The 26,128-nt window shown below is 39.3% G+C and overlaps 1 protein-coding gene across 7 annotated transcripts in view; it reads left to right on the top strand.

Moving 5' to 3' along the window:
- Positions 1-26,128, top strand: part of MADD (MAP kinase activating death domain) — a 69,349-nt gene that overhangs the window by 28,431 nt on the left and 14,790 nt on the right. For 2 of the 7 annotated variants that reach the window (XM_057364696.1, XM_057364747.1), the window contains exons 15-30: positions 133-272; positions 1,310-1,411; positions 3,817-3,919; positions 4,978-5,164; positions 5,325-5,475; positions 6,950-7,156; positions 11,980-12,033; positions 15,060-15,157; positions 15,498-15,581; positions 18,488-18,646; positions 20,122-20,230; positions 21,211-21,331; positions 22,446-22,551; positions 23,575-23,685; positions 24,613-24,720; positions 24,812-24,976. In XM_057364696.1, the coding sequence (XP_057220679.1) occupies positions 133-272; positions 1,310-1,411; positions 3,817-3,919; positions 4,978-5,164; positions 5,325-5,475; positions 6,950-7,156; positions 11,980-12,033; positions 15,060-15,157; positions 15,498-15,581; positions 18,488-18,646; positions 20,122-20,230; positions 21,211-21,331; positions 22,446-22,551; positions 23,575-23,685; positions 24,613-24,720; positions 24,812-24,976 (2,005 nt within the window). Of the gene's footprint in view, positions 1-132; positions 273-1,309; positions 1,412-3,297; positions 3,358-3,816; positions 3,920-4,977; positions 5,165-5,324; positions 5,476-6,949; positions 7,157-11,979; positions 12,034-15,059; positions 15,158-15,497; positions 15,582-18,487; positions 18,647-20,121; positions 20,231-20,766; positions 20,830-21,210; positions 21,332-22,445; positions 22,552-23,574; positions 23,686-24,612; positions 24,721-24,811; positions 24,977-26,128 lie in introns of all 7 variants that reach the window. The other 5 variants (XM_057364715.1, XM_057364732.1, XM_057364706.1 and 2 more) reach the window with 3 other exon arrangements.

Genomic DNA, 26,128 nt, shown 5'->3' with positions numbered 1-26,128 from the left:
CCCAAAGGTGCAGGTCATGTGGTGAAAACTGATGGGAATGAGACCAACATCAGCCTCCCACAGTCATATAATGTGTTGATTTGGGGCAGGAAGGGGGGATGCTAGTAACAGTTGTACTTAATTTTTTTAAAGGTCTCAGAAGTTACTCCGGCCAAACAGTTTAAAACTGGCCAGTGATTCTGATGCAGATTCAGATTCCAGGGCCAGCTCCCCAAACTCTACTGTCTCCAACAACAGCAGCGAAGGTTTTGGGGGCATCATGTCTTTTGCAAGTAWGTACAAATGCATTAATTAAGCTAGTTTTATTTATAATATCAGAGTTTACAGAAAGCTGGAATTAGAGGGATGGCTAGTCAAGAGAATGAGTTGATTGTCAAATTGTTACCAGCTCTCAAGTAGTCATGCTGGCTTTCTGTCAGCTGCTGACAACTACTGCTTTATATATTCTTCAATTAGAAGGACTTTGGTTTTGTGCTTAGCCCCTTGGGTTGTATGACACTTTAGGGCACAGATTAGTAATTCCTTCAGTTTGATTTAAACRAAGTGTTGTGCAATTTTAGGAAATMCATAAAAAAATTTTACAGTAGTATGCCTTCCATGCTGCCATGTTGTATGTTTAGGTGCCAAATTCAATTCCTGCCTACTTTCCATTATATTTTAGTAAAAAAATTCACAGGTGTGAGCACTAAGCTAGAATTTCTTAATGAGTGACAGAAGATGTGGCCAGTTGAGTCTTGCACTACAGTGAAAAGCAGTGAAAGAAGTTTGTAACACTGGGGAAAATATATTGGTTATTTCTGGTAAAATGACTGCTACTAAAGTAAGACTACAAAAAAACAAAGAACCAAAGCAAATTGAAATAATATGGTGGCACTTCAATAAGTTGAAATGTTAGTTCTTTTATCTAAATGTGATGCTTTCAGGCATTCTACAGGCTTAAGCAGATGATGATGCATTATTGTGTCCTTAAGATGTGTCTATACCAGGAAGAATGTATGTTTTTTCCTAATAAATGAAAAGCTTCTATTTCAAAGCATGGTTCTATGGCAGATTTACCATGTTTCACAAGACACAAGTCACTAAGATCCAACATCAATTATTGTGACATAAATGCTAAGACTTAGGGTTTGGTAGTGTTTAGAATAATCTGATTACATATGTGGTTTCAATGTAATGTATGGTTGTGAGACTTTTGGGTAATAAAGAAGAACTTAATCATTAATGATCTGAAATAAGACAGTGAATTACAGGATGTTTGGGTGTGTGCAGTGAGCAGCAGGCATTTAAATGCTTTTCTCTTCTGTCACAGGCAGCCTGTACAGAAACCACAGCACAAGTTTCAGTCTGTCCAACTTAGCCCTACCAACCAAAGTTGGGAGAGACAAGAATACTCCCTTTCCCAGCCTGAAAGGTAACCATTCTTCTGTTTGTCTTCTACAGCCTTTACARTTCTTGTGACTTGGCAGTCTAACAGGAATCCTGGCAATGATACCTTTTGRTCATTTGGGTAGTACCTATGTTAAGAATTGAGACCATAAATTGTCTTGGTATTTCTCAGTCAGTCTTCTTCCCAACAATTAGGCTGTGTTGGGATGGGAGAGTGTCTGGTCTAGGCTGTGTTAACAGATACAAAACAAAACCAACATTTACAGTRTATTTTGTTTCGTTTTATTTTTAAGTACTTAATATAAAGAATGGGAACCAAGAGGTAGGTCCTACTTTTGTACGGCCATTGTCTTCATGCTTAGCCTTAAGTAATTTATTAGAGTGATGCTGCTGCATTTATAATTAGGGATAATGCCAACCTCCCATGGACACTGCAGATTATGTGAGTTTCAAAAGCATTTATCGCTAAATAGAAAATCAAATTACAACCATGCTTTGGTTCTCTGAGAGTGAAGATCAATCCCTAGCATACGTGCGCAATCTTTTCATTAGAACATCTCCTGTTTGTTTGCAGTATCATCAGATAACSTGTCTGAATGGGCACTAGGAAAATGGCCCTCACACCATGGGGCGTTACACAGCCTGGTCATCCTTGTACCAGATGTAATTTTGGAGGGGTAACTGAGCTTGTGCTCCTGTCTTAGAGTTGAGACCTTTTCAGATGCTGTACTGAGGAGAAGTTTTATTTTGCCTTTTGGGTTATTCTATCTGATTAGAATTTACTGCTTTTGTTTTAATGTATTGATTTTTTTTCATTTATTTTTCCTCCTCATCACTTTTATCGGTAAAGATTACTTTAATCTGGAATTGGGAAGGGATGTGGATGAAGGTTGGTATGATGTTTTGCTGACCTTTGACCTTGTAGAAACAAAGACCAAAAGCTGGATTTCGTGTTTCTGCTTTGGACTTTGTTTTTGAGACAAGTAATCATTCCCTGTGTGTAAAATGAGGAGTAACAGGACTGGTAGGGTGAAAACACTGACAGAGACTCTGCACAGCTGTTTTTGACAACCTTTTACCAGTTGGTTCTGTTTTCATGTCCAGTTGTACTGGATAAGAAACATGCTTCATGTCAGAGTGGTTTCCATGGGTGAACTTAATGACTGATTCCATGCATTGGAAGAAAACAGTGATGGGGTTTGCCATTCCACATTCATGCTTTGTGCCTCATCTTCTGCACTTTGGTGTTCTTTTCTTAACTGTTTTAATCCTGTAGGGCCTTTAATGTTACTATGCAGATATGAGGATGGGATTTCCATGGAGTAGCTCAGTCTGTTTTATGCATGTGCAAGTGTGTGTGTGTGTGTGTGTGTGTGTGTGTTCATTTACATGTGCATGCTGGCTCACTGGGATTTCCACTGGGCACTTCAGTGGTTTTTAGATGTTTTTGTCTCTGTTGTAGAGATATAGAGTTGCTGCATTAACTTGTTCTCGCCAAGTGTGTGTTTTCTAACTGTAATGGGAAATGATGCTGGGATGCCATTTCATTGCTGCTGTTTGACCACTTCCCATCTTCCTTTTTAATTTTTATTTCATGCRCATCCATTGATTTATTTCCTTGGTGATGCAGATGGTTTTTGTAGTGCCATTCAAATACAGTATGTTTAGTAGTGCCCTTGAAGATGCAATACATTGGTTCCACAATGCCAAATTTCAAGTCAAGCACTCTCTTGAGATAAGTTGTTCTGGCCCTTGTGGTCTTGGGCTTTCAAACATCCATCCTGCTCTAGTGTCATTTGGGTTTTATTTTGAGGGAGGGCTGGGAAAAAGCTGCTAGTTGGACTCTTTTGATGCTGACAGTGGGGAGTGTAATATAGCAGTACACTACTAATTGTRTATTTTGTGTCCCAGTATTTGGGTTAAATACTATAATGGAGATTATTACTGAAGCTGGCCCAGTAAGCAATGAAGGTGGGTTCCCTACAGCATGAGCTGTGCATGATGTAACAATTTCCAGCATTCCCTATGCCTGACTTTGGGCTACCTTTCTCACTGGGTAACCAGTACCACATGATCTATACTAGTCACCCTCAATGCATTATGCTTTTACATATAGTGACTAATTTGAAGATGGTTCTTGTTGTGGAACTGCATGCACAGCAGCCAAACTTTTCCTGCCTCTCACCTCCTGCTCCCATTACCATCTTCTCTTTTTCTCTCTGCATTACTCCCATTACTGTTTTCTGCCGATGTGTGATGCTAGAATATTATATACGCTGCTGCTTTTTTGGAGTTTCCATTTTGTTTGAAGTTTGTTACCTGTAATTCAAATAGGTGTGTTAGCCAACTTTAGCRTTGCTTGTTACTGTCCTGGGATCAGATTATTTTCCTCCCACCCTTCCCTCTCATTCTGTTTCCTTTCCTCTTTAGGAAACAGACGGGCCCTTGTTGATCAGAAGTCTTCAGTCATAAAGCACAGCCCAACAGTGAAAAGAGAATCTCCATCACCTCAGGGACGAACTAGCAATTCCAGGTAACAGTTTTTGTTGCTTTTCGAGTGTACATTGTGGTTAGAGTGGTCTCATACTTGGCCAGTGTTTTCTCAGAAGTCCAGCTGTTAAAAACTAAATAATTCTTTTCTGTGGTCCTAGACCTGGACGTATTGTACAGGACATATTCTATGAGAAAATTTGGTATGGGTGATCCTACRGTTAATAGCACACATGCTTATTTTTCTGTGCTTCAAAATGTATCCTCCTCTCTGAGATCCAAAAAGTTCTATGTTCCTACTTTTTAACTCTGTAGTTATTCTTTGGAATTGAATTGATCACCTGGTTCTGAACCAGATGATCTAGCCCCAGTAGAGTTTTAATACACCGTGCAGGAGGTTCGGCTAAGTCCAATGAAGCAGTTCGATTCCATGAATTCATGTGAAATGCTTTTCTCAACCTTGGGAAGGGACTTAGGTGCAAGTAAACATTACCTGACCCATGCTTGTGCTTTCTCCTTCCATTCTTACGTAGCATTCATGAGTGGAGTGAATTTACTTAGATCTACTGGGTTTGGGAGACAAAAAAGAGCAATAACTGCAGTTCAGACTGAGGAATGCAGCAAGTTGCCCTGGAATTTTCTTCTTCTTAACTTTCCCTCTGTGGAAAAAAAAGCTGAACAAACAGGCCACATAAAACATGTGCCAAGGCTGCTGCAGTAATGCATTAGTAGTGCTGCACTTCCTGTTTCAAAGAAAGCCTACAGCTCAGACATGGGKGCTGTGGAAGAAGGTTGAGGCATAAAGGATTCCTGTGGATTTCTCAGAAGTTCTGTGAAGGTGAAGGGTAAAGTGGGGTATCTAGACAGCCCCTAGAGGGGCTGATTATGGCTTATTATAGGAAATTAAGGACAAAATAAAATATTTGATCCTACACTCATGGAACTGTGTGCAGATAACGTTAGCAGCAGGCAGAGCTAGATGTTAAGTATGTTGATAGGAAAAGTACTTCTGTGTGTGCCCAGGCCATAGCTCCCTTCCTACGCAAGCCAAAGTAAGCAGAGGGTGATTAACTTTTGCCTGCTTTCTCTAAAATCTATCAGTGAGAACCAGCAGTTCCTGAAGGAGGTGGTACACAATGTTCTTGATGGGCAAGGTGTTGGCTGGCTGAACATGAAGAGAGTGCGACGTCTGCTGGAGAGCGAGCAGCTGCGTGTGTTCGTGCTGAGCAAGCTGAATCGCGCCATCCAGTCCGAAGAAGATGCTCGACAGGATGTCATACAGGATGTGGTCAGTGCTCAACTCAGCAGGCTCCACACACTGAGTGTCTGCTGACACAGGAAGTTTTTGTCAATTGTGAAAAGCTGGTTTTACAGCGGTTTTGGAATTTATGTTCTTGAATTATTTTCTCACGTCTGAAATAGCAGCGCTAAYGGGGTTTTCATTGCAGGAGATCAGCCGCAAGGTTTATAAAGGCATGCTGGACCTGCTGAAGTGCACTGTGTTAAGCCTGGAGCAGTCATATGCAAATGCTGGCCTGGGAGGCATGGCCAGTGTTTTTGGCCTGCTAGAGATAGCACACACTCACTATTATAATAAAGGTAAGAGAAATGTTCGTGAGAATACAATGTTTATGAACCAAACAAGATCCTTATTGGGAAGGTAGCTGTTTTTGTGCCTTCTGATATTTCAGGGGTTTTCCAGCACTTCCAAATTGCCAAGCATTGTACCATTGTTATTGAACCTTACAAAGCTTGAAGCCTGTTTTGTGTTTCTTACACACATGCAGCTGGATCAAAGCAAAATAAYGGCCATACTCGTATGTAATTGAAAATGGAAACTCTACAGTGAGATACAAAACCTGACACTTTACAGCTAAAGTGGAAATTCTGGGAGTGGGGASCTTCAGCTGTAACTGTCCCACCACAGTCTTGGAAAGTTGTTGCAGGCAATCTCAATAGGGAGGAAAATAATAGTAGGATTGGGAAGTATATCCTAGGAAGCAGGCTCTCTGAAAATGGCAGCTGCGTGTGATCTTTCTGCTGTTTACTGTGTCTGTAAAAACGGAGAAGGGGACACTGTTTCTTTCTGTGAATATRCATTTGAAATAAAGCTACTATATGGTATCTTGATATATCAGTAACAAGACCCACAACTAAGGTAGTGCTTCSTGTTCTGATCATCACATCTTGCAAAACTGAGGAGGTTTCTGAGAAGATCTGCAGGTTATTGGAAAAACAGTTTTGCCTCTGAAGGATGGAARTGTTCAGTCTGTTGAGTGCTAAGTGTCAATTATTTTCAGTTATTATCTAAATAGAAAGGCGTTGCTGGTAGCAGAATCTTAAATCTGCTGAGCAATGGTGTCACAAGGCCTAGTGGTGTGACAGATTTAGATAATAGATGTGATGTTTTGACTATTAGACTCATCAGATATTGGAATAGTTTGTGCAGGATTGCAGGAGGCTYTTTATGGAAAGCCTGGTCTTATTCTGAAGGTTTTGCTGTAATCCARACTGTGGGGTTTGATACAGAGAAATAATCCAAACTGCCCCTGGGGACATGGTTATAGGAAGTCTCAGAGATTGATGGAAGGACTATAGCTGACAGGGTTTTTTGTTTAGTTTTTTTCCCTAATGGAAGTTTCATTGTATGTTACCCATGAAAATGATGGTATTTTTCATCTTTGCACTGCGAGAGGAGCTTACCTTCTATAAATTATGTTCTTGATAATTTAGGCAGAGTGATTTCATTTTTGCAACTTGGTGGAGGAGATGCTAGAGTTAGGGTTAGCGTTARGGTTATTMCTAGGTTTCAAATATTCAGGAATGAGATTCTTGAGTATCCCTAAAACAGCACTCTGGCTTTCTCTACTGTTTCCACCAGTGTGTCAGACTATCACCAAGCCGTGACCTATGGGAACAAATGTGGCACTGAGCTGTTTCAGTGCCAGCCTTAATGATTTAGGTGAGACCATCTGTCTCAGCTTTCTTCTCCTGCTCTCATTTCCTATTCCTTATGTTTCTTCCTAGTTATTTATTTATATTTTTTTTTCAACACTGCTCTTTTTATTTAAAGAACCAGAAAAGAGAAAACGAAGTCCCACAGATGGATCGGTCACTCCAGTTGGCAAGGATCCTGCATCATCCCCAAGAGTGGAGCCAAAACCTGCAATGCAGCTGCCAGTACCTCATCTAATGCCAAAGCCACCGAGCCCTGCAGGCAAAGGGCTGAGGGAGTTTGACACAAGAAGTCTAAAGGAAGAAAATTTTATTGCTTCCATTGGTGTGTATTGAGGTGCATGTGAAGTGCAGGGGGGACTTCTGTTTTGGCATTAGGTTCTATTTGCATTTTCTCCATTTTAACACACCACATAACATGCTTCATTTACACCTTGGATCACAAGGAACAATCATGTGTGTTCTCACTCTACTCTTGGATAAATGATCCCCCACAATTTTTCTCCCGGAAGCTGTCTGGTTTTAATTGTTTCTATATTTAATTACACCTTAAATAGTTTTATTTATTGCTCTGTGCTGTTTTCAAGCAGCAGGAATTGCAGAAGAGAAACAGGGACAGCAAGGACTTCAGAAAGGGCAACTGTGGAAGGGAAACATGAATCAAAGGTTTTTCTATCATTGCTGGCTGCCTGTSAATAATGTAGATTGTATCCTGATAAAAGTAGGATCTAAAATCTGCTGTTTGTTAACAATAAAATTTCCAAAAAAATTTAGTTATAGTGTTACAATTTCAGTGAGCAGGACTGATGGATTTTCCTTCTGTGCAACAGCAAATAGAATGTGTGTTCTTCTAAACAGCATCTGCTGGGCTGGTCTCTGGAGACTTTCCTATGTTACTTTTTAGATGGTATAGCTTTTTGCTGTGTCTTGAGAAAAAGTTTGAGGTAGGGTTTTCAGAACTGTTTTATTTAAAAAGGACTTTACAGATTTTTTTTGGTGGAGGAGAAAAAAAAATATTTTGGTTGAATCCAGTGGGCTGTGGGTTATAAACATGAGAAGTGCCATCAGCATATGAGAAATTTTCTGTCAACTGCAAAAATATATTATGCTAAATTTTAGACATTGCTTCTTATAGCCTATTTAAAATAACATTTTAATGGAATAATTGTATGAAASATTAATCTTCTGAAAGTGTGGTGCTGTGAGGATATAAGTGTAGTATGTGCCATAAGACAGGGGAATGTGTGAGTTGAGCAGTTAAATGTGAGGAGTGCAGACATTCATTCTTACACACACATAACTGCAGGCTGGAYGCTGTTGAGTCCTGAATTGATTCTGAATTCTCTGACTTGATTTTCTTTCTTGTTTAAAGGGGTAATATGTGGAACCAGTTGGTTAGGAACTAGTCTTGCACGGTATTTGCAAAGCTGTCAGGAAGCTGAAARGGATTCATATTCAGATTTCCAGTGTTTCAGTTAGTTGTTTGATTTGCTTTGGGTACTTGATTRCTTTTCTGTAGAAGAGAAAAAGAAAAGTACACTTCTGAGTAAACCAGGCTCTAGGACAGTGTTCTTTTAAAGAATGAAATCTTTTGATGAGATTGCTAAGACTGCGTCTTTCCCTTAGATTAAATTAATGCCTCATAGAAATGGAAATCMTAGAGATCAGATAGTTCCAGTTTGTGAAGCATCATGAGAAATGCTTTTCAAAGAAGTGCTACTTAATATGCCATGTTAACTACTGTTGCCAGAATATTGAAATACTGTTTTGCCAGCCTTAAACAATTCACAGTCTTCAAGGTCAGGCAAAGGTAATTTTTGTCGTTTGTTCTGATGCTATGATGATTTCCTAGAGGAAAATCTTRTCTTCTGTGGAGCTAAGTTACAAGAAGGATGGTTTGGTTTTACCAAAACTGACCAAAGTTCACAAGACTTGAATGTTTTTCTGGARCCCTTTCTTTCTAGCTGCTTTCGTGTTTAACCATGAACTGGTTAGGAAGTTGCTGTAAAAACAATATAGTCTCCATGTTCATCTCTCTCTCTCTCGTGATCTGGAAGTAAAGAAAGTTTCTCTTGTGTTGCAGGACCATAATTTAAAGCTGCTTGGCCGTTATGTTTCTTTTTCGTTCTGTCGTGGAAACTTCAGAATAAGAGAGCATAGGATATATGGTACTGGAGTTAGTCATGGCTTGGTTGAAATTCCTTTTGTAGGGAAATGCAACTGTTCTCATTCAAACTAATTTATTTAGGGAAGAGCATTTGGTAAACATTTACATGTTGCTGAAATAACAAAGTATTTGTAAGTAGTTCCATTTAAACATGAGAAAAAATGTTTTTATGTGAAGATGATCCACMCTGCAACAGGTTGCCTGGAAAGGGGGTGGATTCTCCATCTGTGGAGACAGTGAATACCTGACTGGACATGGTCCTGTGGCAGGCAGCTTTTGTCGACCCTGCTTTGAGCAGGGACTTTGGATTTGATTATGTCCACAGGTCCCTTTGAACTTCATGTGTTCCTTGATTCTGTGAAGTTTGGATGGTATTTAGAACCTACACCAGGCTGCAGATATATAAACAAAACTGAATTCATCTCTTGGTATTGTATAAACAGAATACAAATTGGGCTGCTAACCTTTTGACCTAGATACAGGAGAAAATACTAGAATGAGAAGTCTTCAGAAGGATGGAGTAAAATAATGCACTGCTCTGTTTGCAGTAGTCATATGTTAACTGTATGTTAGTGTGGGGAATAAACTGCATCTGAGATCTAGAGCTGTGGTAGCTGAATCTGTGCAGTTTTCTTGTACTCCAGGAATGATGGCCATGAAGTTCACAGAGTTTCCTACTTCTGAGGTGAAGTGGGATGAATTTTTACCAGCTGAGGTTTGATCTTGATACCTAAATTTTGATACCTAAATCCTAGCTAGAAAATTCATTGTGAAGATGATGCTTCTGAAACTTTGTTTCCTAAAACATCACCMGTTGCTTACTTCTGGGGTTCTTGTCTTCCAGGGTTCATTGTCATCACCATGTCAACACCATAGTGTTGGTCTTTTTGTTAGGACATTCRTGGCTATGAAGTTAACAGTTAATAGTTTCCCCCCATTTGTTAGTGATTAGTTTGGTTTATTGCCTACTTTACATAACTGATAATGAAAATGTCTGTACTTACTGAAGGTTCCATTACTAGTTTCTAAATACTTGTTTAATCCTTCAGATACATTATTTTTTTCTATTTTTTTAAACAGGAAAGATTGTGCTACATAATTTGTCTGCATCAGGTCCTTTTTGGATCTGCTGTCCAGTTTAGTTCAGGGTCATGTAATGAAGTTATAGATGCAGTATTTTATGCCACATGAGTTTATTTGAAGTTTTATTTTTCTTCTTTGATTAAGTAGTTGAGAGTAAAATCTAGTCTGTTTTTAATGTGCTAGGATATACTGTACACTGAATTAACAGACAAGTCAGCTAGAAGTAATTTAATGGCAGGTACTGTAGTTTTCAGACTGGTGATTTTTAAAGTAAAGCCRTATAGACTGAGCACGGAGGAGACCAGATGTTTTCAAAGCTCTTTAACAAATAAATTCAGTCCATCTTAGAGATTGTTATCTGTGTCAGTGTGTGCTCAGCTTGATAAGCCTGTAGGATGCTGTTTGGATCCCTAAACAATTTTTTTCTATCCATCTGTCTATTTATGAAAGTTGAAGGAACATCCATCAATCATGGAGCAGATCTAGAAATTGGTAGGCTAGAAGCTATCTTTCTAGCTTTTTCTACCATGTTGCATTTGTCTCACTCCTGATGTCTTTTTTGATAATACTYTGGAGCCTTCCTCCACAGTTATGGCACTATCCTTTTAATTTTTTTTTTCCAGTGGACATTTTGCTCGATAGAACTTTTTTAGAGCCTTCCTTGCACTTATTTCTGCTATTTGCAGTGTGGAATGGGTTTCTGACACACTTAAGTGACCTTTTAGTTGCTCAGGAAGTTTTCTTGAAGAGCAGTAAAAGAACATTTTACTTCTTTTTCCTTTCCTTTGCCACTTTYCTAAAAGGATCTTCCTCTGTAGCATCCCCAGCTTTAATGGTGCTAGTGAGAGAGGACAGTGCCTAACATTTAGAGTTAGTTCTGCATGTCAGCTTGTGATTTCCTYTGGCCCACAGGCCAGTACCTGGAATGATCTGATGTTTCTAAGCAGAAGAGGTGACAGCATTTCAGAGGGTTGAGCAATGTGGGTGGTAGAAAAGTGCAAGTGCCACATCACTGTTTTGTCCTGGGGCTAAGTTTCAAATGCAATTTTAAGAAAACTTCAGACTGTTTTGCTGTTCTGTGCATTGTATATCCTCTTACAGAATTCTGCTTGATTTGAGTGCTGTGATTTTGAGATTTGGAATTTGGAGTTAAGCATGCCTGCTGTCTYGCTCATTTTAGTTCTTCACTGTTTTCTGTTCTCTACACCGTGATAGGAACAAGTGGAGGCAGAGTAGCTCAGTTCTTTGCATGTAGAATGGTTCATAGGCAGAGCCAAGCATTTATTGAGAATGTTGTCAGGTCAAAAATAACTTGTAAACTTTGTGATAATCTGTAAGATAAAATATTGGTTAAGTGTTGTGTTAACCTACACTTTATTATTTTTGGAATTGCTGCTGCTGCTTTTGTGTCTTTCTCCTTTCAGTGATATAAACTAGAGACATTAAAATGTTTCTGTTAATTAGAGCTTCTGTGATACTTATGTTTTAGAGGATTAAATATCTGGCAGTCTTAAATCCCTTTCTTAGAAAAGGTGRTTAATTATTTGTTTCTAAGAGCTGTTTTTCCTTAGTTGATTCACTGTTGCCAAAGTGCAGCCCAAGGAGGGGAACGGGGTCCACCACTACAACTGTGTGAAGTCATCTCCAGTGTTTGATTTCTGCTAAGAGATGATGCAGTGCTCAATACCTAACATTGGTTTATTTTAAAATGGTGTTAATTAACCCTTCACTCAGTAGTTGTCGTAAACCTCTGCCTTTTTTTCTTTTTTGTTTTTTCTTTTTTTTTTTTGAGGTGAAGGGGTGGGTTTTTTGTTGGAAATTTTTTTCCCCATTTTCACCTGTCTGACCAGCCGCTGACTCTTTCTCTTTCTCTCCTGCTTTCAATGCATCTTGGGTAGAATTGTGGAACAAGCACCAGGAAGTGAAAAAGCAAAAATCTTTGGAAAAAACGAGTAAGGAAATTTAAAAAAATGTAGAAACTGACTCCTCCAGCCTCCCCATAACTGCCAACTCCCCAGGTGCAGGGTGAGCTTGCATCTATGGCACACTGATTTTGTACTGTTTATACAAGAACAAAGTCTATCAAGAGAGTCTGCATTAGAGAGACCAAACAGATGTGTTTGCCCTGAGGAAATTGTGTTCAAATGTCTCTTCTTTTTTTTTTTTCCTTTCTTTTTTTTCCTCTCCTGAATGTTGCCTTTTTCAAAGAAGGGGAAGCAGGTGTTCTGCATCCTCACCAATCAGATAAATATGAAAGAATTTTAGGATACTTCCATCTGCTTCCTTAAAAGTTAAAACTTGTTTAGCAAGTTGTTGGCATGGATATATTGATTGATTAAATGTTACTGGAATGAAGAATTCCCTGTTTGTTCAAGCTGTGGGATGGCAAATATTGTTAACTGGCATCAACCATGAGCAGTCAGTCTGCAACAAGAAATACTTTTGAGGGCGAGAGAGAAGGTATATGTGAAGAATTGTATTTAGTGATGGCTGCTAGAAAATAGCCTCATAATAAGGAATCAACCRGATTTTGTTTTTTTATATCCCTTGGTAAAGGAGGAGTGAAATAGTTTGAGGCTGTTGCAGAGTCTAAATAATAGTCTAAATCTACACAATTCTGAACATCTGTTGAAATATGGTAATGAATAAAATATTGAACATGTATAATATGCAGGTATAGTACAAGGTTTTGCTCTTCTGATTGTCACTGTTGTAAATAGGGACATATGGCATAAGGACACCAGCTAGTTTATAACAACCATTTTGTGGTAGGTGTTTCCTAACCACAAGTGTAGTTTGTGCTTTGCAGAGCTGATGCCTGTTTCACAGACTGAAGTTTGGGAAGGATTAATACCTGAGATGAATAAGTGAAAATTCCTGACATTCTGACTAGGACTGCATTTGCTTACATTAGTTTCAGGCACCTTAATTAAATACTTCTGTCAAGTATAAATTAGCATCTGGAGTTACTTCAGAAAGAATGGGGTGAATGGGGTATCTCTGCAGTACAGCTTACCATATTTTAGTTGTGAATTGCTATTTGGTGAAGTAGGAGCGTGTGACACAGACACATAACACATGCATACGCCTGCTCTCCCACACTGAGCCTTTCAGATAGGTGCCTGCATTGGAAAGGATAAATGGAGGTTTTAGTGTTCCATGTGTGCTAGACATATGGCTTCACAAAGAAGGAAAGGGAGGTTTGTAAGTGCTTGTAAAATGACAGTGACAACAATGTAATTGTGGCTTTAGCGCTCCTTAAACTTACAGCCCTCAGAAATCTGAATTGCTTCAGTCAGTTTCAATTCCTTTAAGTCAATCTGGCAGAAATGTATCTGATTTCTGTATTGGGACAGGAAACTCCTAAATTGCTTAGAACACACGACTGAAATTTAGTGTTATTGCTTTAGTAATGAGATAAAAGACTTTTTGCTGTATCAGAGCTAGAAATGATGACCACTTGAATGAGTGGAAATAGACCTCTAGAAGTGAGCAATGTGTATTTCAGTGAGAAACAATATTCCAAATTATTAGAAAAGATAATTTTAGTTATTCTTCTCAGTAAATTTTGTTTATGCTTTCTTTTTCTTAGAGTCTTTGATGAGCTGATTTACAGTAACTAAGGCATTTGGATCTAGAGACACAAAACTATAACAAATGTAAACACTTCACAGGAAGAGTTGGTTGAGTAGTAAGCTAGTATGGTCTGCACAGCCCGCTTATGACTTTGCTGTTCATGAGTTTACATACCATCTCAAACTCACTCCCACAAATCTTTGTATATTATCCTTCTCTCTCTCTCTCTCTCTCTCCTCCCTTCCCTTTTTCTTTCCTTTTCACTGTCTTATCCTCTCTAATATGACATATAATACAAACATGTTCATAATTCTTAGGTTGTTGTGATCAGCGATTATAGAGATAGTGGCATTGTTTGCTTAGAGATACTAGATATAGTCATGGGTATATAATACAAATACTCCAGTAGCTGTTCATGTCTTCCTGTTACTGAATAGTTGGCAGATATGGATATGGCAGAAGTGTTGCTTTCAGTCTCTTCCCCGTTCTGAGAGTATTGACATTCTGTGTACAGCCTATAACACATTGTTTTCTTGCATTGTTATTTACTTCATTCAGTGCTTATCCAAATCTCTTTTCAGGCTCTACCTCTCCTTCATTCTCTTTTCCTTCTGCCATCCCATCCAAGGACAATAGATGATATAATTTTAACAGTGCATGGGAAATTGAACATGAAGTTCTTTATCCTTTCTTTCCCTTCTTTATTTTTTGGATTATCGCGTTAATGAATGCATGACTTAAAAGCTTGCTGATTTCCCTCTCTCTCTACTGACCTATGTGATTGCCAACTCTGGAGAGCCATTTGTTAGTGTAACTGGAGAATGTGAAGTACAGCATCATATAAGTTTATTCCTTGAAAAACTCACTGGGTAACACCAATTTTCACTGTTTGTTTTCTTGTCATGCGTTGCCTGATTTTTACCTAGATCGTTGCAGTGGGCAACCAAAAAAACTCAGTCCAGGACTTTGAGAAATTTAGCTGTTCAAAAAAGGATTCTGACTTTTTAAATAAATAGGTATCCTTTTTTGTTATCAAGAATTAAAGGAAGTGGCTTCCTAGAGTTGAATGGCAACTGGTCTGCATGCGTTGTATCTGGAAGCTACTTGATTGTTGTCTGTCCTCTTATCTCTCTTGAATGGCTAAGAAAGGTATTGTTTAATTATAGTCACTCCTGGACTTCATAGTATTTGAAATTCAAACTAATATTTGAAGACTGGCAGATGTGTCCTGTTTGCCTTGTTGTTTTCAGTACCAAGGAATAATAGAATACAAAATAAAAATAAAATAAATGAGAAAGCAAAACTGTTTTATTGGTACTGTTCCTGCTTCCAGTCTGTCATCTGCTTTCTGCTATGCTGTTTTTTCTTGGTCCAGTAATTGTTTACTTTTTGCTTTCAACAGGACCAGAAGGTGTGAAACAATTTGATTTGGGAGAAACAGATGAGAAGAAATCCCAAATCAGTGCAGACAGTGGCCTTAGTTTGGCCTCAGGTTCTCAGGTCAGTGGCTCCTATGCTTGCTTTATTTATRTGGTAAAAGACAGGATTCTTCTATTCACTACCTAATTATGGGAAGACTTGTAGGGTTTGAGTATTCTTGAAACGCTCATTTGGTAAAATTTCTTTGCCCATTTTTCTAGGGGACTGATCTTTGTGAACTCAGTTACAGGATACCATGATCTTTTTGACAGTCAGACAGTCGTTTCTATTTGGTTGGTTAAATAAACTACGGAAGCATAAGGCATGTGGCTCAAGAGCCCAGAAGAATGGGAAGTGATCTTGTCTCCTTATGGTAAAACCTAATGTGACTGTTCTTGTCCTTTATATGTTTTGATTGCAGAAGAGTGATTTTGACTCTATTCCCAGTGGAGGACCTACAGTTATGGTCCGAAGTACAAGCCAGGATTCTGAAGTCAGCACTGTGGTAGGATATGCCCAGAGTGAAATCTGTATGTGATTGACTGCATGTTAAAGTGGAGAAGGGCGTTTATTTCATGCCTACATTTTGTGTGGTGTGGCAGCACAGTGTCACACGTGCATAATACATGTTTGTGAGTTCTCTCTCCAGACCCTCTGAGTAGGTAACAAGCATGTGTGTCTGACAGAACATATATAGTGCTTTCTTTATGAGCAGATTGCAACCTTCATATATGGTGCTCGTTGCTGTTATATATTCCTACATATTGGTGTATTTCAGGAACTGGTGGATTGCAACAGTTCTCTAAATATGTCTTAGTGTGTGTAAACCATCTATAAAAAAGAGAAGTTTAAAAAGGTAACCTGAGAGAAAAAATGGCAGATCATTTGATGCATTAAAAAAAAGAACAAATTCTCTGATGAATTCTTAAAGCACTTGCATTAAGTAAAAATATGGCTGGCTTTCTGATCAGCTATAGGGCCTAAAGGGAAAAGGTAGCAGGAATGCATTTAGCAAAAAAAATAAACCTTTTCCCTACCAGATAATATGATGTTGCATATTTTGGGGATAAAAACCTAAGGAACTTCTCTGTTGTTTTTTTTTTTTCTTCTCTCTATACTGCTGCATGCCTGTGAATATCTGGCTTTACATGATCTTTTCTCAGCCTTTAACAAGAATAATACTCTGATTGTCTATTGTAATGGACAAAAAACATGAATTCTCTGCAACACTGCCCCAGAGAGAAGAAGGGTCTAGAAGAGCTGGTTGGCATTCAGATATGTCCTCTTCCGAGCTCAAAAAAAGTCCATGTCAACGAGTAAGAAATCAAACAAAAGCAGCCAGGAGGGCTGYGTGGATGAGCAAAGAGCTTCTACTGAACTCTGACATAAAAAGAAAGTATACAAGAGGTTGAAGCAGGGGCAGGTGACACAGGAGGAATATGCATTCTTTGTCTCATCTTGCAAGGATAGGGTTGGGAAAGCCAATAGGCACCTGGAGTTGAATCTGACAAAGAATGTGAATGGAAACAAGAACAAGTGCATATGCAACGAGAGAAATGACTAGGGAAATTGTAGATCTGCTGCTGAATTGGGCAGGGGAACTGATGACGGATGGAAAAGACTGATGCACTCATTCTGTGCTTCAGATTTTTACCCGTAAAACAGGCCTTCAGGAATCCCAGGCCTCTAAGACCAGAGGAAGAGTGCAATGAGAAAGGTTTGCCCTTGGTGGAGGATGACCAGATTAGGGAGCGCTTCAACAAACTGATTGTGGTTCCTGAGGGGTTGCAGCCACAAGTGCTGAGACAGCTGGCTGATGCCACTGCAGTGCCACTCTTGGTTGTCTCTGAACAGTCATGGTGAATAGGATTGCTTCCTGAAGACTGGACGACAGGAAATACCATCTCACCTTCAAGAAGGGTGAGAAGAAAGGTCTAGAGTGCTACAGGCTGGCCAGACTCACCTCTGTCCTTGGGAAAGRTGATGGAGAAAGCCTTCCTGGGAAAAGTTTCCAAACACATGAAGGAMAAGAAGTTGACTAGARCTAATCAGAATGGATTTAYAAAGGGGCAGGCATGCTTAACCAACCTAATAGCCTTCCACAGTGAGATGACTAGCCTGGTGGGTGAGGGGAGAACAGCAGATGTTGTTTACCTCAACTTTGATAAAGCTTTTGACACTGTCCACTGTATCATGGATGAATAGACAGTGGGTGGATTGAAAGCTGGCTGAGTGACAGGGCCCAGAGAACTGTGAGAGGTGKCACAAAGTCTGGCTGGAGACAAGTCTCTAGTGGTGAGTGGTGTACCCTGGGGTCAGTATAGGGGTCAATACTGTTTAGCATGTTCACTCAAGACCTGGATGTCACASAGCAAGTTYGTGGATGATACAAACCTGGGAGGAATGACTGACACCCCAGATGGTTGTGCCCCARCTCTGAGGTCCTCAACAGGCTGGAGAACTGGACAGAGAGGGGAACTGTTCAACAAGGGGAAAACACCAAGTGGTACTTATGGGGAGGAATAACTCCAAACACCAGTACACACTGCGGACCAATTGGCTGGAAAACAACTACGTTGGGAAGGACTTTGGGATCTTCATGGACAAGAAGCTGGCTGTGAGCCTGTAGTGCAGCCTCAAGGCAGAAAAGGCCAGYGGTATTCTGGGCTGTATTAGGAAGAGCATTGTCTACAGGTTGAGGGAGTGAACCTTCTGCTTTACTCAGCACTGGTGRGGCTGCAATAGRGTATATCCAMTTCTRGACTCYTCAATACAAGAAGGATAAGGATTTCCTGGAGKGAGTCCAGCTCAGGGACACAAAGACAATTAAAGGGATTGGAGCATCTTTCATTAAAAGAGATGCTGAGAGAACTGTGACTCTTCAATCTGGAGAAGACTCAGGGGGTATCTAATCAGTGGGTGTAAATACCTGATGGGAGTGAATGGAGGCAAGGGAGCCAAGCTCTTCTCAGTAATACCCATTGAGGCAGCCAGGAAATTCCATCAGAACACAAGAAAACAGTTTCTTATATTGAGAGTGGTCAAACACTAGAGCAGTTTGCTCAGAGAGATTGTGAGGTCTCCATTTGTAGAAATAAAAGAGCCTAACCAGACATGGTCTTCAGGAACATGCTGTAGCTGACCCTGCTTGAGCAGAGCAGGCTTGCCTGCGGATGATCTTAACAGATACATTTCAGCTGAAACAGTTCTGTGATTTTTCTGAAGGGCTTTTTGAGTGTCTCTTAACCTCTTCCTGCAGAGGAGGATTTGATGAAAAGATAATGAYGAAGAAAASRCAAATACAGCCTTCAGTTGTACTACTTGTTTTGTGCCTTAAGAAGAAACATTTTACAACTTTTCTATCCTTTGTCTTTGTCTGTTGAAGGTAATTGCTTTATTTTTTCTCCACAGGTTAGTAACAGTTCTGGAGAAACATTGGGAGCAGACAGTGACTTGAGCAGCAATGCTGGTGATGGCCCGAGTGTGGAAAATGGTGGCAATTTGGCAGGATCCAGAGGCACTGTGTCAGACAGTGAAATTGAGACAAACTCTGCTACTAGCTCTATCTTTGTAAGGGCATTGCAGACTTCCTTTTTTTTTTTTTTTAAATAGATCTTGTACAGTAATATTTCAACATGTGTGCATGTATGGAAGAGAATCTCTGATTCAGTTCCAAGGGTTAATCAGCAATGACTTATAATGTTAAAATGTCAGAGATGTACTTTTGTCTGGATCCACATACCTTTCTTCGTTTCCTGTGCAATGAATGCTTTTTCAAAAGTAGTAAATTCACATCTTGCACCACCTTACAGACTCTAGTAATATTTAATATTCATTCAATATTTCTGTCAACCAAATGGACATTTAATTGCCTTTCAGAGCCAATACGACATTGGTGGGCATTGTTTGTACTTAACAAGGAAAATACTCTGTTTCTTAGGAGCAGCTCTTTGATAGAGGAAAGGAGTAATCCATTTTAGTTTTAGCAGCTTTTCTGTTTCTTTAAAATATTACTTTAGTCCTATTTGAAGTGTAATCATAACTTTTAAATATATTTGTCTAGTTGGAAAATTTGTATACAGTAAAATCCAAACGATTTGCAAGCACTTCATTTTGTAAAGTCCTTGATTATCATGTACAATTTCTAACATACGCCTTACCAAGAAAATAATGATGCACTCGATTTGGCTAAATCAAGCTCTCAGTGAAATAAGAAAACAACTTGCAGTGCCTTAAGATTGGTCTCAGTGTGGTCATTATTTCATAATCCTGGTAAGATTGTAAAAGCCTTTACAAGGCTTCTACTTCTAATGTTAAGAAACAAACAAAACCATTGTGTTTCATGGCAGATTTCTGCAAAAAGCATGTAATGATGCAATGATTGTTTATTTAGTTGCAAGAGGGTGTCCTCTCAGTTACTAAGAAATTAGACTTTTTAACATTTACTTTTCTGTGTTTTTCTACTAAACTAAATAGAATAGAACTAAATAGAAACGAAATGGAATTCTAAGAACCCTTGCAAGAGATGTAGAACAAAGATAATGGGTGTATATGATGTACAATGAATTCARGTATCACACCATAATTTACCTGGTCATGGAGAAATAAATGGCCCAGTTTTATTGTCACAGCTCCTGCTGGCTTATAGTCCCAATTCACAGACCTTCAGGCCAGATTATATGTAATAATTTGCTTAATGTCATATCTTTATGAATGCATAAGCGTGAAATATGGGGGATGACAGAAGAAGTTTAACTTCTCTTTCCTTTATTCTGGGGCTTGCATTTTTTTGTTTTGCCTCTGTTTTCCTCCCGGGAAGCACTTTGCCTCCTCTGTGTTTTGATTTCAGTATTTGTCTCTCTTTGATTTTTCTTTGACTCTGGACGTTTAAGTGTATTACCCTGCTCTTTGAGCAAAGGATTTGTTTTATGAACGTTTGTGGGAGAAGCTTTTTTGAAGTATAGCTTGCAAACTGCATCTATTAAACCCAGCAGCTCAAGAGAGAACCCAGAATTAAATTTCAATATMTTTTGTATTATTTTCAGGCCAAGTCTCACAACCTGAAGCAGAGTGTGAAGGATAGCAAAGGGAGTACTCCAGGGAGAGGTCCAGAGGATGGCAGCCAGCGTGTCTATCTCTATGAAGGACTTTTGGGTAAGCTATTTTTTTTTATTTGGGGAGGGAATCTTATGGGCAGAAGTTCAGATTAAGTCACGTTTGGGACAGACTGGAATTTTCACTTTCCCTGAGACTGTTCTTAACTTTTTGTCCATGCTTGTGGACTAGGAAGGCACATCAGACCATGCAGAGTAAAGCCAAAGTTTTCCTGGGGAAATTGAATAAGAGGAGATTGGTGTGAGTGATGTAGTTTGCATAAAATGAAGTCTGTCCAAGTCTCTTGCTCTTCCTGAATRTGAATTCTTTAAACTGTGTGAAGAAGGGGAGAAGGAACTTAGCTCTGTATGGAAAGCTAAAAAATATCACTGGTCTTGAGAAAAGATCATTCAGCTTAAGTCATTGAACAGAGGGCTACAAAGCTCAGAATACTAAAGGTCTTCAAGTGTATCCTTGAATGAAAAGTACATTGGCTTTTTTGTATTTTGTCTGGACTTGCTGTTAATCAAAAGCTCTCTCTTCCTGTGTTTTTCATCCTTCCCATTTATCGTTCCTACCTGCTTGGAATGGTGCAGGTAGGGATAAAGGATCTGTCTGGGACCAGTTAGAGGATGCTGCAATGGAAACCTTCTCTCTGAGTAATAATCTTATCTTTCCACTTCTCTGTTTGTTTGCTGTGATCTGTATCTGTGTGAGATATTCCTGTCTCTGTTGGGTGGTGTTAATAGTTTATAGAAGAAGATATAACCCTTAAAGAGTAGAGATGAGAGGTACTTTTCTGTAAGGGTTTAAAAATATTATGCCGTTGATAAGAATGAGAGATTTGTCTTTTCTTTTACACTTTTCTTCAATTSTGATATTGGTTTTGGTTTATAAGTAACRTTTTTTTATTTTTTAACATAATTTCATTGTGTGTTGGCTTATGGTATTTTCAAGGAGTGGGAATGAACAGGACTTAATMRTAAAGTATCTGACTGGAGTAAATGAATAAATGCTCAACTTTTTTATACATTGCATAGGCAAAGAGCGTTCAACTTTGTGGGACCAGATGCAGTTCTGGGAAGACGCTTTTTTGGATGCTGTGATGTTAGAAAGAGAAGGAATGGGGATGGACCAGGGACCTCAGGAAATGATTGACAGGTAAATTCTTTAGTAGACCTTTTTCCTTCTCATTGTTCACCTGRGGCTGAAACAGTAAAAATAGCAGGAAAAAAATTATTTTTATTCTGCTTAACATACCATTGTCACTTTGTAAACCTTGTTACTTTACCTGACTACTCCAAAATGAGCCTTCTTTCTCTCTGTTGGCCACTAGCTCCTGATGCTGAAGTATTTACCATTAGTTACAACATATATTTTTTTTAACTCTCATGGTGAGATGATGTTTCCAGAGAAATGGGTGATGTAAACATAACACAGTATGAACATATGGAATAGACTAGATCAGTAGTAAAGAGAGTTATGTGGCAGGATGACTATATTCTAGAATAATAGTGTTTTGATATAAAGTGAAAGAATTAAATATTTTCAGAAATGGCATTTTGAGCCTTCTCAAAATGCAAAGTAACTTAAAAGTGTTTGAACAGCTTGTAGTGATAACAAACAAAAACCCATGAGGAAACCACTCTCTAGAAATATTTGTTTGGTTGCCAAAGGCTCGACTGGTTCTGAGATGTCAATCTTCACTAACTTCCTCTTCCTCCCCCCCAACTCTGTTAATAGCTGATCATTCTCTGCTGTTGTCTACCATCTGCAGTTGGACTGCCTCTATCCTTGCTTAATGGAACATGAGATCTGGTAGCCAAAATAAAAAACTAATTTTCCACAAACTGCCTATTTTACTGTAAAAAGAGTGCCTGGTGCGCTTCCTTCATCAGCTTTCTTCTGCCTGCTTTCTGCAGCTGTATTTAAGCTCTAATACTGGATAGCTCTTTTGCCATGTTATATCTTCCTTTTCTGACAGTTGTAATTGTCATGGAGCTCTGACTGCAGAGAACAGGAAATGGRTAAGCCCAGTGGACCACTAACACATTTCCCACTGAGCAGATGTTATTTGTTTCAACTAGTTAATAATTAAGGGAAATGTTTAATTACTGATCGCAGTGTTTTACTGGAAAATGTCCATTTGACTTAGTGTTTTTAGAGGTTTTATTTGCCACATACTTTACAAATAGTGCTCTGTCCTCTGCCAGTGCTTTAGTGAAGTGAATGAAGAATGCCTGTGAGTCTGCTTCAGATGTTGCTCTTCTTGCAGGTATCTTTCCCTGGGAGAACATGATCGAAAGCGTTTGGAGGATGATGAGGATCGCTTATTGGCTACACTGCTGCATAATATGATTGCTTATATGCTTATGATAAAGGTGACKTCTTTTTCTTTTTAATAGATGGCTGCACAGATTTAAGCAGTATRTTTTGTTGGTATTGTCTTGAAACCATGTTTATGGAACTCAGAACAGTGGATAATAAGGGCAGCTTCTAATAGAAACTGCAGAGTTGGAAGGCTTCCCGTTACTAGGGAGATGAATTTATTTGAGCTGTCGAGGGAAGTGTAATCCTTCAAACCCAACACCTTGGTGTTTCAGTTTATTTTCTTGTTTTGGGTAATAGAGCCTAGTAGGTTTTAATTTTAAAATATCTTGAAAAATACAGTGCTATCTTTCAAGCACACAGAATTCTTACCTAAAGAAGGAAGCAGTTGAGTGTAGGTTGTATGCTCTGTAATGTTCAGTTCATAATGCCAATGTTAAAAAAGAACGTCTGATCCAGCTTGAAATCGGCACTCAAACATGAGTGTACTGCCTTGAAGCCTTTAGTATCAATGACTGGCATTCACATAATAGCCTTTTGAAATGACAACCCAGGCARAAATAGTTTGCTTCTGAGCTCCCCTGCAAATTCAGGAGGAACCTTTTGCTGTTTGAAGACTATCTGGAAGTGCTTATTAGAGCCACAGCCTAGTGACCAGGAAATACAATGTGAAAGAGTGAGAATTCTGAAAGAGACCGTGTTGTGTTGAGGGCTCCAGAGCTGAGTAAATTGAGTCTTTGCAGAGGTAGAGAAGCTGGTCTGGCTGATGGGACTCAGGAGTGAAAGCATGGAGAACTGAGGCTTTTGATGTCAGTAGTTGGAAGTGGTGGGTAGTGGAACAGCAGCTTATGTGCATGGATAGGCAGGAAATCTGTTGTGTCCAGCATCACTTATACAGGAGCTGGCAGAAAGTGGGATRTGTGCAATTTGTTCCTGTACTGCTGAGTTAAAGAGGCCCTAGCATGACAGAGCTGGAGATCAGATGTTCTGCTTCTTAGCAATGGAAACCAAGATGTGTTTGGGAGATAAGAGTTGACTCCTGTGAATATGCAACTGTATGTGTATCTGCTTTCTAGGTGAACAAGAATGATATTAGGAAAAAGGTGCGTCGTCTAATGGGAAAATCACATATTGGATTGGTGCACAGCCAGCAAATAAATGATATTCTAGACAAACTTGCCAATCTGGTAAGTAAAACTGTGCTGAGTGATATACCTGTGGGATCTGCCGTAGAAACAAAAAATTGCCTGAAAAATCTTACRTATATTCTCTGCAACACTAATATTAAAATACTAAAAATAATCAAATTGAATTATTAAATGCTATCCTTCACAAGTACACAATAAAAACTGTGATTGTATGATACTTTTTATAATGTTATAATGTTACACAGTTATCAATTAGAGCTGCAATACAAACGTGTATAAACATGACACTTATGTACCACAGTTCTATGCAGCCCTGTTTTCTTAATGCCCCTTTTGTTGGTGGAAACCTTTATAATTACTATGACTGTAACAAGTGTTAMGTTTTCTATCAATTTCCAGGTCACTGTAAGACTTGCAGCAATCAGTTTCTATACAAAACTCTTTCCGCTATTCTTACAGAGTAAACTTTACTTCCTGTAATGATTAATAAGAATATAAGCTAAAGTCTCAGTTAGTAAATCTATCTAGCTTTTAACACAACCATCACTAGGGTGGACACAAGTCAGGTTCTTTTAAAGGTAAYTTTTCAATTACATTTTTAAGTTCTTATATTTGGAACTTATTTTTCTGTGCAGAAAAGACTCAAAATTATCTTATAAATAACTGGGAAAAACCAGACCAGTTTACTGCAAAGATACCAGAACCCAGACACTTCACTATCCYGTACTGAGTGTGGTACCTTGTGAATGTTGTTGTATGCTGTGATAACTCTCATAGTACGCTTGTTAAACTAAACTTACTAGAGTATCTTTCTTAAGACTTTGTCCAAAATTGTCTCAAATCACCTAATTAAATACTGTAAAACACTTCTTTCTTTCGTTTGTTGAGAATGCTTCTAGTGTTACCTAATGTTGTTTTTTTTTTTTTTATAAGTTCATTAATGATTGCATGTGGGTTTTTTCCTAGAATGGACGGGAGCTCCCTGTGAGACCCAGTGGCAGCCGCCACATCAAGAAGCAGACTTTTGTAGTACATGCTGGGACAGACACAACAGGAGACATATTTTTCATGGAGGTAGAGACAAGAATAACATATAATGCAACTAGTAGCAGAAGAAATAAGATAAATAACATTAGAAATCTTATATAATGTTTTGTGCTCCCAGGTATGTGATGATTGTATTGTGCTGAGAAGCAACATTGGAACTGTGTATGAACGCTGGTGGTATGAGAAACTCATCAACATGACTTACTGTCCCAAAACAAAAGTGCTGTGCCTCTGGCGCAGGAATGGTCAGGAGACACAGCTGAACAAGTTCTACACAAAGAAGGTACGTATCTTGTTTAATTCACACAATACTGCAGGGATAACTGCACAGAAAAAGCAAATCCTTCTTGTGTCATAGTCCATGCTTAATCAAAAAATAGCASTCTCTTTCCAGTACTGGTTACTGAACTGCAGTGGCAGTTTAGCAGCACTGACATTTGAAGCTGGCATTGTGTCTTGTYATTTACTTGATGACTATCATACACCAGAAAGTAATTTAATAAATGACCTTTAGCTATTTTGTTAGAAGAARCACAATCTACACCTTCCAGTAGATTAGGCTGCACAGAGCTCCATCCAGCTGATCTTGAGCACTTCCAGGATTGCTTTCTCTGGACAATCTGTTCCAGTGCCTCACCAGCCTCAACGTGAAGAATTTCTTCCTAAAACCTAATGTACACCTTCCCTCTTTCAGTTTTAAGCCAATCCCCCTTATCCTATAACTACATGCCCTTGTAAAAAGACCCTCTCCAGCCTTCTTGTAGAGCCCCTTTAGGTGCCAGAAGGCTCCTCTAAGGTCTCCCTGGAGTCTTCTCTTCTCCAGGCTGAAMAATCCCAAAACTYTCTTCAGCCTGTCATCCCAGGAGAGGTTTTGCAGCCTTCTGATGGTCTTAGTGGCCCTTCTCTGAACTTGCTCCAACATGTCCTTGTCCCTCTTATGTTTGGGGTCCCAGAGCTGAATGCAGATCCCCCAGATGGGGTCCCAAAAGAGYAGAGCAAAGGGGCAGAATCACCTCCCTTGATCTGCTGTCCACACTGCTTTTGGTGCAGCCCAGGACATGATTGGCTTTCTGGGGTGCAGGAGAATATTGCTGGCTCACTTGGAGCTTCTCATTCACCAACACCCCCGAGTCCTGTTCTCAATCCATACCRTGTCTAGTAAGTATTTTTACCAGGGATTGCCCTGACACATGTGCAGAACCTTGCAATTTGCCTGTTGAACTTCATGAGGTTCACACAGACCTCTCAAGCCTGCCAGGGTCCCTCTGGATGTGATCCCTTCCCTCCAGTGTGTCAATCACCTCACACAGGTTGGTGCTGGCAGCAGCCTTGCTGAGGGTGCACTCAGTCCCACTGACCCAATACCAACCCCTGGGGAACACCAGTTGTCACCGGTCTCCACTTGGATGTTGAGCTGTTGATTACAAGTCTTTTG

Source organism: Malurus melanocephalus, unplaced genomic scaffold, assembly GCF_030028575.1.
Source record: "Malurus melanocephalus ecotype Western Australia unplaced genomic scaffold, MMel_1.1 scaffold_2, whole genome shotgun sequence".
Taxonomy (NCBI): Eukaryota; Metazoa; Chordata; class Aves; order Passeriformes; family Maluridae; genus Malurus; species Malurus melanocephalus.
Note: the sequence above shows the minus strand (reverse complement) of the source record. Positions and strands in the feature narration are given on the sequence as shown.